Source organism: Prinia subflava, chromosome 2, assembly GCF_021018805.1.
Source record: "Prinia subflava isolate CZ2003 ecotype Zambia chromosome 2, Cam_Psub_1.2, whole genome shotgun sequence".
Classification (NCBI taxonomy): Eukaryota; Metazoa; Chordata; class Aves; order Passeriformes; family Cisticolidae; genus Prinia; species Prinia subflava.
Genome location: NC_086248.1, coordinates 2,597,216 through 2,609,322, shown reverse-complemented (window position 1 = coordinate 2,609,322; position 12,107 = coordinate 2,597,216). Strand labels below are relative to the sequence as shown.

General features: G+C 52.6%; 1 protein-coding gene across 1 annotated transcript; it reads left to right on the top strand.

The window, feature by feature from the left end:
• Positions 1–7,551: 7,551 nt before the first annotated feature.
• SOX7 (SRY-box transcription factor 7) lies at positions 7,552–11,742 on the top strand. The gene is made up of 2 exons (XM_063423150.1): positions 7,552–7,834; positions 9,662–11,742. The coding sequence occupies exons 1-2, from the start codon at positions 7,609–7,611 to the stop codon at positions 10,561–10,563; spliced, it is 1,128 nt and encodes a 375-aa protein (XP_063279220.1). The 5' UTR covers positions 7,552–7,608; the 3' UTR covers positions 10,564–11,742.
• The last annotated feature ends 365 nt before the right edge of the window (positions 11,743–12,107 follow it).

Below are 12,107 nucleotides of genomic sequence, written 5' to 3'. Positions count from 1 at the left end.
CCATTGTCAAACAGTTGTAACTTTGCACCAAAGCTAAAGGAAATGTGTGTTAACCTTATCATTTATTAACCTAAACCTTTGATTTCCAAGCAATACTCAGGATCTCTTCACTGGTACCTCTGGAATCCAGAAAGCTGCCTTGGATAGAGCCAGGTTTTTTCCTGAAACTGGGAGACCGATAGATTTTAAAAGCACAGTCAGATTGCTATTGCCATTCACACATGGAAAACTTGCAATTTGGATTTATAACCAAACTAGAGCTTGTTTCTCACTGCAGGCCTGGAAATAAGGAATGCTGGAACTGGGCACTGCCACGAGCAGTTTTGTGGGAGATCTGAAATATTCAGCATGAATTTTGGCATTTTAATGTCAGAGCTGTCAGAAGAGATGGATGAGCTTGGAAGTGGTGGGATGGGAAGAAGGATTCACCTTCCTGGTGTTCTGATATTTCTTTGGCCACAGCCAACTGACAGCACAACCCTGAACACCAGCCAGTTATCCTGGCAGAATCCAGAATCCAAATCCATGAGCTGCTCATTTCATCCAGGCCTGGCTGGCTTTCATCATTGTAAATCTAAAACATCCCATTGGCTGCTCTGCTGAAGAAAATGGGGACATTTTTATATTGTCTCAGCTCAGCAGAGTTGCTTAACGTGGTCTGAGGAACATTGTCAAGATGCAGATGTTAATAGGGAAAAAAATCTCCCTCAGCTGCCTTTATTGTGCAGTGGAGGAAGCTCCATCTGCAGCACCCAGACCACATGGATGGTTTGGTTGCAGCTCAGCTCTTTTTTTAAAAATCTCTTGGTTTCCAAAGCACCTTTTTTCCCCTGCCCTCAGGACATGCTCATTCACTGCAGCAAAATGAAGTTTCATTTCTTGTGGGGGAGAACAAGATGCCTTTCCCTGGATTTCACATGCCAGGGGTTTTAACCCTTGTTGCATCTCCTTTTCAGGCTGCACAATTATTATTCACCATAATCTGCTTGTCCCTGGCTTCCTTAAATGAAATACCACTAAATACCACTAAAAAAAATCATCTTCTCAATGGAAGAAGACAGCAAAATAATGTTTTATGTTGAGCTGAAGCATCCTTCCTGATTCCTTGCTCACCACAAGTTGGAATTTTTGTTATTAATTTTGTTATTAGAATCCAAAAGCCTGATTGTTTCCAGTTATTATTTTTTAACTCTTAAACCAGCTAAACTTTACAGCCTCTCTGGGACTTCAGTTTAAAAAGGTGCTAGTGGAGGAGTAAGGTTTCCTTCTCCAAATACTGCTGGGCTTGTTTGTTCCCTCTGTGAATTTTCATGTGTTTCTCTGTGCTGATTCTTGTGGGTGCTTGGCCACATTCCAGTGTCAGTTACAGGAAGAATAAAACCGGGAATAAACCTTTAAATTTGTGCTGTTGCTCCTGTTAAATTCAGGATACCCAAGACTTACATCTGGCTCAGATGGAAGTATCAGCTACCAATGGAAGATTCTCTATTTCTGAAATAAATACGGCACTTTATCCTGGGAAATGTGGAATTTTAATGTGCCCCAAGCTCTGCATGTGGTTTTAGGAGGGGAAAATCATAATAAATAAATAATCATAAATCATAAATTGCTTGTATTTGACAGAAGCAATTGATTTAACTGCTCTGCTCTGTGTTTGTGGTCAGCATTACTCAATGAAAAGCTCTTCTTACCAGATACTGTCCAGCGAAATGGATGATTGGAACAAGAGGGACATGTTTCAGAGTAATAAATTACACATATATATATTTGTTTGTTTGTTTCTAGTGGGTTTGGAGTTCTGTTTTAACCCAGCTCTGGGTTTGGCAAGAAGGTCTTTTTTAGAAAGCACAAGAAAAAGAATTACGTCAGTGCCCAGATGGTGGAATTAGCAGAATGTGAGCACAAAAGGCACAACTTGGTTTCATTTCCGCGAAAATCAGACTTTCAAACTCCGAGGCCTTTTGTTACAAATTCATCCATTGTGCTCACAGAATGAGGTGGCTTCCAGTGAAATTACCTGGACACCAAGGAAAATGAGACTCCCCGCTCTGCTGTCGCTCCCAAATGGGGAACGAGGCACGCGCAGCAAAGATATTAAAATGTTTTCAGTTTTGGTGACCCTGGGTCAGCAGTGACTGAAGGAAATTTTCCTTTTTGCTTTGGGAACAGTCCAACACTGGTTTCTCCCGAGCTGTTCCATTCTTTGCAGGGATAGGGCTGGTCTTGGCTTTGGGGCTCGGAATTCGCTGCAGGATCCACTGCCAAGGACGCGATTGGCAAATGCAGCGTTAGAGCAGCAATAATGGAGGTTGAATTGTGCTTGTAAACACCTGCAGGCATCAAACTGCCCTGGGAGGTAGAGACCATGGAAAAATAGTCCTGGTACCATGGTTGGACCCAAATCTGTGTGAGTTTCATGGGCTTTTGGAATTTTCCTTGGAGCCAGGAGTGGAAGATGGCACTGGAGCACCCCAAGTGAGACCCTAGTTATGTGGTAAAGGCAGAATTCTTTGAATTCCCTCCCAAAATTTTCCAGGTCTGATGCTTCACACACAGCCAGTGTAAAGCAGAGATAGAACTGTAGAATCATGGAATGACTGAGGTTGGGAATGCCCTCTAAGACCATCGAGTCCAACTGTTCCCTCAGCACAGTCAAGGCCACCACTGACCCATGTCCCCAAGTGCCCCTTGGTAACCACCAGAGTTTTTAAAGCATAAATGCAAGACCCCATTAAAGATTTCAGAACCACCTGTACTTGTGTTTAAGTGAATTTGAGTCCATTGAGATGCAGCTGCTTTGTGAATTTGTGACTTCTATGAATTGAAGGGACTGGAGCAGAAGGGAATTGAAGGGAAGGGAACAGAGCTGGGGAAGGGGCTGGAGCACCAGGAGAGGCTGAGGGAGCTGGAAAGGGGCTCAGCCTGGAGAAAAGGAGGCTCAAGAGGGACCTTGTGGCTCTGCACAACTCCTGACAGGAGGGGACAGCCAGGGAGGGTCCCAGGGAACAGGGACAGGAGAAGAGGGAACAGCCTCAGGTTGTCCCAGGAGAGGTTCGGGTTGGACATCTGGAAAAATCCCTGGAGGGATTTCTCCATGGAAAGGGCGGTCAGGCATTGGAAGGGGCTCCCCAGGGCAGTGGAGGGATTCCCATCCCTGGAGGGATTTCAAATCCTTGTGGATGTGGCCCTTGGGGACATGAGTCAGAGGTGGCCTTGGCAGTGCTGGGGAATGATTAGACTCGATGATCTCTGAGGGATTTTCCACCCTAAACCCTCCTGTGGCTCTGTGGAGTATTTGGGGACAGCTCAGCATCCTGTCCATGGCTCCAGTTTTCCTTTCAGCTGCCCTGGTGCTCTCTGCCTCCAGCTCCTCAGCTCTCAGCAAGGACAATTAGCTGCGCTCATCAGCGTAATTAACCAATTTTCTCCTGTTTAAACACACAAGACCGAAGTTGTTGCAGCGCCCACCTTCAAAAGGCACAATTATCATCACGAAACCTCCGAACCTGCCAACACTGAGGGGAGGAAGGAATCCCCAAGGAGAGAGGGAAACCACACAAAATGCATTGGAAACACCGCCCAGCATCACACCTGGAAAAAAGATCTGGGAATAGTGTATCCTATTGGATATTGGGTGAGGATTGTGGGCATCCAAAGCCTTCCCTTGCCTAATTCCCCCTCATTCCTGGGCAGGAACCCCCAGGAAGGATCAGAGCTCAGAGAACTTGGGACAATAACCAAGGCTTTTGTTTCTATACCTGCTCCATCCAGGGATAAACCAATTTTTTCTTAGGTCAGCAAACTTTTAGTGATCTGGGACTGGGAAATGCAGTACAAATGCACAGTTTTATGGTGGCAGAAGTGGGGATATTGTAAAACAAAGTTGTTTCTCAGCAAGTCAAAATCTGCTTCTAAATCACTCAAATAGATTTTTTTCTTATCTTAATCCATCTTTATAAATTTAAAGGCATAACGGGGAAACTCTTCCTAGTTCCTTTTAACCTAAAGGCAGTAAAATATATATTTTTGTAACCTTAAAACTGCATTTAAAAAGTAGTAAGAGCAGAAATATTCAGCACCATGCTGAAAAATGTAACATTTCAGAGGGAGAGGTGGGGTTTTTTGCATTTTTTTGTATAATGGGGAAGCTCTGGGGTGTTTTACCTAGAAAATAAATGGTCCAGGTAGCAATCCCTGAGGGAAACCTGGTGGGATCAGGGAGGATGGGCAGTGGGCAGAGCTGGGAGCTGCAGCACTGGGGGATCTTCTGCTGGGAACCCCCAGTTCTCTCTGCAAAAACTTCCCTTGGGAGCCAAGAGTTTCATCAATAATTAAGGACCATGTGAATATTGAGCTAATTTAGGATTTGCACTTTCTCACATATTTGAATGTCCCTGAAGGTTGGTGGGGTGCGAGGGGGATGGAAACAAACCCTCCCTTTAGCAAGAGTAAAATTCCAGATGTCGGATCCACCCCTCCCCAAAAAAAGAGGGATATTTTTAAAGAGGTGGCCGTTCCATGCAGGGTTCAGCCACTCATTTTCTGCCCGGCCCATGGGAGTTGTTGCCACTGTTCCCCATCCGTGAAAAGGGGGGAGAACAAAGCTTTCTTCCCCCCTTTGTCTGCTCCGTCTATTTTCGCTCGCGGCTTTTCTTCGCCGTAATTTCCCTGTTCCCAAAGCCCTGGGAGAGCTCTGCTGCTTCCTGTGCCCCAGATACAGGTGAAGCCTCGCTGCAGAGCGGGGAAGGTGAGCACACACACACACAAAAAAAAAAAAAAAAAAAAAAAAAAAAGGTAATCCCGAGGTTTTTCCAGACTAATTACCCCGATCCGGTGGCAATTAAGAGGTGGCATTTTCACATGGCCCCAGCCTCCTTTATGTAACGTGGGAGCTTCCGACAGGACAGGTTTGACCAGCATTTTAGGCAGGGTGCAGAATGAAACCCTCCTTACTAATGCCATCAGAATGCCAGGTGCTGCAGGAGAAGGGGGAGAAGGGGAGGGGGAAAAAAAGTGGTTATTAATAATAGTAGCAGTGTTTGCACTTAAAATTCTGCGTGGGGGCCCTGGGAAGGGAGGAAATCCAAACGAGGAATATTCTGCTGGATTTCTTTGTGCTGTAACCACACAGGAGCCCCAGATTGTGTCTCAGGAGGTTCTGAAAAGCCACGAGTTGACCCCTGTGATACCTTTGGGAGGTCAAATGTTACTCCCAGGATGTGGAGGGAATAATGAGGATGAGGAACACCCAGAGAGGTGCTCCGAGAGCTTCCAGGCTTCGGCAGCAGAGGCAGGAGGTGGGTGCAGGTCCTGTCCTTGCTCAGGATTTTATCCTCTCCCAAACCTTTCCACCCATCCTGCAAAATGTGGAACCACTGGGCAAGGTGGAAGCAGTCCTGTAAAAGGGATCAAGTGGAATTCATCCATCTCTTTTCCCAGGAAGGGAAATTTTGCTGCTACTACTAAAAATTCCTGGCCTCCCGGGCCTCGACATAGATGATTTTATATTAATGATATCCAGGTCCTGAGCATCCTGAGGGTTAAAAAGTAACAGTGAGCCATGCAACATATTCACCATACCCAAAGTACCACCCAATTCAAAATAAAACCTTGCAACCCTGGACAGCCTTTATTTCAGGGCACTTCCACCCTTCCTAAAGGGAACTAAACAAAATTAAGGATGTTCCAAATTCTTGCAGCCTGCAAAATGCACCCGGGGAGAGCTGTGCAGGGCCGGGTGGAGAGTTTGGCATCCTCCCTCCCTGCCCCATCCCGGCACTCCAAGGTGTGAGACAGGATTCGGGGAGAGATCTGGAGCTGCTGGGACAGAACAAGCTGTCCCCAGGAGCGTGCCCGGCTCCAAACCCCAGATAAAAGGCAGCTCCTCCTTTTGTGTGTCTGTGTGTGGAAAGGGTTTATAAATCTGTCCCGAGACCAGGAAATCTCCTGCGCCTTTTAGATTTAAGAGAAGTTGCCTTCCTGTTGTATTCCCAGATAACGCAGCTCTGATGGAGCCCACTTGTAAATAGCTTAATAGATTTAATCAGTTCCTTTGGAAAATGTTGTTGCTTCCGCAGCATTTTAGTTCGGTCCCGAGGAAAAGCTCAGGGAGGGCACTTGGTGCTTCTGCTGCGAGCGAAGTTGGCAGATTCCAGCTCTCCTGACCCCAAAATCGCTGCGATCCACAAGAAACCAGAGCCATCCCGCTCCTGGGAAGAGAGGGAAGGGAGAGACCAGGAAGCCCAGGCGGATCCTGCCCGGCTCGCATTTACATGAGCTCTCTCCATCACTCCTAATCTGACAAGAGTCAATAGGAACACCCAGGCACGTGGGAAACCTGCCCGAGCTCCCCGGCCTGCGATCCTCTGCCGGGGTTTTCCCCCTGCCTTGGGGTCAGCCTCGGCCAGCCCTGGGGAGCCCCTGCCCATCCTGCACCCCCGTCCCGCTCCTCTGGAGCGTGGAGAGGGAACCCACGCTCGGCCACAGCTCAGCCCTGCAGCCCCACGGGTCAAAATCATAAAGGGATCCAGCCACCAAATGCATTCCCCGGGGCGGGCTGCAGGGATGAGCCGGGAAAGGGCGGCCAGGAGGGGATTTTCGGGGCCATCACCTTGCTGGTGGAAGTCCTTTGTCCCAGTGAGAGGAATGCTGCTTGGATGGCTTTGCCATCCTTGGGAACAGCCAGCTGGGGTTAGTGGGGAGCACCATTGTGTGGCTTCGGGGCTTCCATCCCATCCAGCCTTTTTTGGGATGGGGCAGCACTCCGTAAAAAGCAGGAGTGAGGAAAAGATCCTTTGTGTCCCAGTGTCCAGGGATGGGCAGACCAACTGAGGATGTTCAACCTCTTTGAGCTGTGTCCGGCCCTATCCCTGCCTTGTTTTCCCCTAAAAGCTCCCTTAGGGGTCCGACCAGGCTGGACAAGCACCCGCCAGCAGGTTGATCATGTCCCCATACAAGGAGACCCCAAATGTGGGGTGAAAACCCACATGGCGTGGGCCAAGCACAGCCTGGGCTGGTGGTTAAAGAAGTGAGGAAAAGGTGTCCCCGCCTGTGGGATCCGTGCCTTGATTTCCCTTGGCAAAGAGGGTTCCTGCAGCTTGTCAAAGCCTGGGGAGGGGCGTTTTTCACCCCAGTGGGATCTTCATTCGGTGCCACTTTCCTTTTCTTTCCAAGTTTGCAGTGCCTTTATCTCCTCTCTCTGTGTTACCCCCCAGCCTTCAAAGTTTGCAGGTCTCTGAGGTGCGGGGTGCAGCGGGGCTGTTCGGGGGCGGGACATCTCTAGCTCTCTCCTCACTCCCTTTCAGCGGGCAAAATAAGGAAAAATAATAATAAAAGAGGGGGAGCGGGGGGTGGGAAGGAGAAAGGGAGGTGTTGGGGGTGCTGCTCCCCCGGGGGGTGCCGCGCAGAGGGTGGGGGAGAAGTTTTCTCGCAGCACCATCCCAGCCGGGGCTGAGGAGTTTGCAAACAAGGAGGAGCAGCGAGTCCCTTCGGTGTCATTGGAGGAGGCTTTTTCCAAGGAGCTCATAAATACGGGAGAGGCCGGGCGGGAGGCTGGGACTGCGCGGGGACCCCGAGGGCAGCGCGGCGGGGCGGGGGGGCCGGGGGGCCATGGCTGCGCTGCTCGGCACATTCCCCTGGCCGGAGCGGCTGGAGGGGGACGCGGGCGAGGGGCTGTCCCCAGGGCCACCCCCGCGAGGGTCGCAGGGAGAGAAGGGCTCCGAGAGCCGCATCCGCCGGCCGATGAACGCGTTCATGGTGTGGGCGAAGGACGAGAGGAAGCGGCTGGCGGTGCAGAACCCCGACCTGCACAACGCGGAGCTCAGCAAGATGCTCGGTGAGGAGCGCGGTGGGCGCGGGGTTTGGGGGGGCGAGGTCGGGGACCCACCCGGGCATCCCCCGGGGTGCAAACCCTGCCCGGATCTGGTGCCCCGGGGAGAGCACCCGGGCACCCACCCACCCATCCAGGTGCAAATCCTGCCGGGATTCAGTGCCCGGGGGCACCCACCGGAGATCCCTGCGGGTGCAAACCTTGTCCGGGTTCGGTACCCGTGAGTCCACCAGGGCATTCCCGGGGGTGCAAATCCTGGCGGATCCAGTGGCCCGGGGGAGGCACCCACGCACCCACCCGGCCGTGGGATGCACACCCCGCTGGGATCCAGGGCTCGGTCCCCGGGCACCACCTGCGGTCCCCGGAGTGAAAACCCCGTCCGGATTCAGTGCATTGGGGTGGGGATCCAGGCACTCTCCGGCCGTTCCTGGGATGCAAATCCCGTTCTGATCCAGCACCCCGGGATGGGCACCCTGCACCCACCCGGTCAAACCGGCGTGCAAATCCCATCCAGATCCAGCGCCCTGGATTGGCCATCCCTGGGGATGCCAACCCTGCCCGGGTGGGGACCCGGTCTGCCACGCAACAGGAGGGCACCCCTACAGCTACCTGGTCGTTTTTGGGGTGCAAAGCCAGCCCGGGTGCAGCACCCTGGGGCTGCAAAACCTGATGGAGTTCTGCACCCCCACGGGAGCAGCATCGTGCACCCACCCCGTCACTCACGGGTGCTCACCCCAGAACTGTCCCACCCTCCGGGTGTGCAGCCACTCCTCAGGGTGTCCTGCATCCCAGGGGACAGGCACCCTGCCACCCTCTGCAGGAGGGACCCCCAATTTTCCTGGCCTGTCTTTGCTGTCCCACTTTGTCCCAGTATGATGTGGCTGGAGTGTGTGTGTGTATTTCTGCTGTTATTTTGGGGGGATCACAACCCATTTTGAGCACACATTTGTTTCCCCCTCCCCATCCACTGTTTCTCCCCTTCTCCCAATCCCCATTTTGATGTGAAACCAAGAGGGCAAACCAAAATGATCAGCCCAGACAGCCTGAGAAAGAGCTGCCCAAATTGCAACACAGCTTTGCTGCTCAACCTCTTATCCAAAGTTTGTGTTTCCCTGGACAGTTCTGTGGTGTTTTCTTTGGTGGTTTGGGTTTTCTCCTTGCTGCTTTGCCATGCAGCATCTCAGCTTATTAGTGTTATTTCTGCTGTCTCAGGCCATGGGAAGGCATCAAAGGCTTTGATCTGTATCCTCATTTCTCGCCCTTACCCTGAGGAGCAGCCTGGGACATTCTCACCGTGGAATAACCCCCCCTGCCCAATGCTGCTTTTCTGTCCCGTGTCTTGGGGACACTTTATCTCAAACAGGGAGGAGTGAGGTCATAGAATTAGAGAATTGTGGAATGGTTTGGGTTGGAAGGAACCTTAAAGACCATCTAATCCATGCCCCTGCCATGGGCAGGGACACCTTCCACCATCCAGACCAGCTGTCACAGTGCCCAGGTCTCCTTGTGCCCTGGTGCAAGTCCTGGCAGGGCACAGGCTGGGACACCTTAAAGGACACCACGTCCTGGCCCTGCTCCACAGCCAGGCTCCCTGTCCCAGCCCATGGAGCTGGGAGAATTCATCTGCCTGGATTTATTTACTAACCCTAAACCCACCTCGTGTGGGGACTTGGGATGAAGGAGTCACAGACCCTACAGCAGCCTCAGTTCCCCCCTTCTCCCACCCGCTGCTGCCACATCCCCCCGTGGGGTTTTTGGGATGTGCCCTCTGCGTGTGCCAGGTGGGATAATCGGGAGGCTGCGGGTGCTAAGGGAGCGTCTCCTCCGTTTCAGGGAAGTCCTGGAAGGCGCTGAGCCTGTCGCAGAAGCGTCCCTACGTGGAGGAGGCCGAGCGGCTGCGGGTGAAGCACATGCAAGACTATCCCAACTACAAGTACCGGCCCCGTCGGAAGAAGCAGGTCAAGCGCATCGGGAAGCGGGTGGATCCCGGCTTTCTGCTGGGCAGCCTGACGCGGGACCAGAACTCTGTGCCGGAAAAGCGGACCTGCAGCCGGGCCGGGGGGGACAAGGGGGGCCCGGGTGAGTACCCGCCCCGCCCGGGGCTGCCGCCCGTGCGGGGGTACCGAGAGGCTCCGGGCAGCGGCAGCAGCGCCAGCGTGGACACCTACCCCTACGGGCTGCCCACGCCGCCGGAGATGTCCCCCCTGGATGCCATAGACCCCGAGCAGAGCTTCTTCTCCTCGCCCTGCCCCGAGGAGCACCACCGCTCCCACCTCGCCGGTGCCGCCTTCTCCCCGGAGTACGCGGGCGGCTCGCTGCCGTGCGGCCACCACCCGCTCAGCCCCATGCCGCAGCCGGCCACCTGCATGATCCCCCCGGCCTCCAGCTGCCCTGCCCTTCCTCCTCCTCCTCCTCCTCCCAGCTACTACACACCCGCCTTCCCCTCCCTGCCCCCTCCCGGCCTCCATGCCCACCTGGGCCAGCTCTCCCCGCCGCCCGACCACCACGGCTTCGACACCTTGGACCAGCTGAGCCAAGCGGAGCTGCTGGGGGAGATGGACCGCGACGAGTTCGACCAGTATCTCAACAACCCCGGCCACGGTGACCACCACGGCGGGGCCTTGGCCGGCGGGCACGGCCCGGCGTCCGGCAGCTCCCACGGCTCCGAGAACAGCCTCATCTCCGTCCTGGCCGACGCCACGGCCACCTACTACAATAACTACAGCGTCTCGTAGGAGCGCAGCCGGGGCCGCCTGGAGCGGCCGAGGAAGGACCCGACACTGTTCCGAGGCGCTGCTCCCTGGGGACACCGCCCGCGGCCCCTCAGGGTCACCGAACCGCGGGGCCCCGGAGTCTCCTTGGTGCTGTAGGTAAAGGATTTGTGTTGTTGGGTCACCACCGTGCAAAGCCTGGGGTGCTCTGCTCTGTGGCCAGCGGGCACTTCCCGACACCAAAGCCCTTTGGCCAGGTCCCTCTTCCAAAGCAGGGATGCTCCCGGGAGCACAGGAAGGCTGCCTCTCATTTTGGGGCGTCCCCAGCTCTGCTTTGGAGCCAGGAGTGCGGCAGCACCCCGCAAACGTCAGGTCAGAATTCCCCCTGGAAGGGGGAAAGGCAGGGATGGGAGAAGGGGAGATTTTGCTGAAGGTCTACGAGCTGTTCCTGGGTTCTGGTGGCGGCGCTGCTGCAGCCACCCTGACCTGCCTGGCCATTCCAACAGGGATTAAAGCCCCCATCCCCTGCCCCAGAGCGTGGATTGGGGGCTTCATCCCTTGGGAAACCCCAGAGGGGATGGGACACCAGCCAGGAGAAGGGTAGCCAGCCCCAGGGGCGCTGAGCCTGTTCTGGAGTGGGGTAAGATCAGGGCTTGGAAATGCAGGATCCGGCCGGCATCCACCCCTGGGAGCAGGTCCTGGGATGAACGTTTTGGTCAAGAGGTGATGATGTAGCAGACACTTTTTTAATCGAACATCCTTTGAAGGGGAAGGCTCCGTGTTTGGAGCCACAGTGCCCAATGCCTCTCCTAACTCTGGCGTTTTATTGCTTGTAATAAAGCTGTACATTGATTTATTCCTTCCATTATTCCTCACCCCCCCCACCTCGGATTTTGTATTGCTCGAGTTCTCTTCCTTTCCATAAAGATGAAGCTTTATTTTAAATCAGTTATATGACATGATTAATCTTAGTGTTTACTGTATGGCACTTGGTAATGATTAGTTAGTAACGTGGTTATGATTTCCTGGTTTCAGTCCCCAAAATGTATTAATAATAATTGCAAAGAAAACTTAAAAAAGAAAAACCCGAAAGTTTTAAGCTAATACATTCCATCTCTTCTGTGTGACTCTATGCATTTTGAATGAGTGTAGATACGAGTTTGCATAAAATATTTAATTTAAATAAATATGTTTTTATACGATGATTGTTCGATGATTTAAATTGCTGTCGCTATTGACAACAGTTTTCAAAACAGAAACATTTCCCGTGCAAGTGCTATTTTTTTATATTTTTGTTGTCATCGTTGTTGTTGGTATTTTCAGCCAAATTTTTCTACTTCCATTTTTTTTATAAATAAAACAAAGATCTGTGGTTATCTTTACAAAATGTGGATTGCTTTCTAACAAACAGACTCAGGGAGTGATGTGTGCTTACCCTCGCTTTTCATGGAGTGTCTGGGGCTCGGGGGTCACTGTGCTGGCCTTGATCCTGTTTTTGCCACCTCTCAGAGGTGATCTTTGTAATCCTCTTTCCATATTACAGTCGAGTCAAGAGCTTTGCCTTTGGT

What these genes read in the sequence shown, in the direction of transcription:
- SOX7 (XM_063423150.1), top strand. Translation starts at nt 7,609, where the DNA reads ATGGCTGCGCTGCTCGGCACATTCCCCTGGCCGGAGCGGCTGGAGGGG. An exon ending in GGAGCTCAGCAAGATGCTCG is followed by an intron (nt 7,835 to 9,661) that starts GTGAGGAGCGCG and finishes CCTCCGTTTCAG; the next exon opens with GGAAGTCCTGGAAGGCGCTG.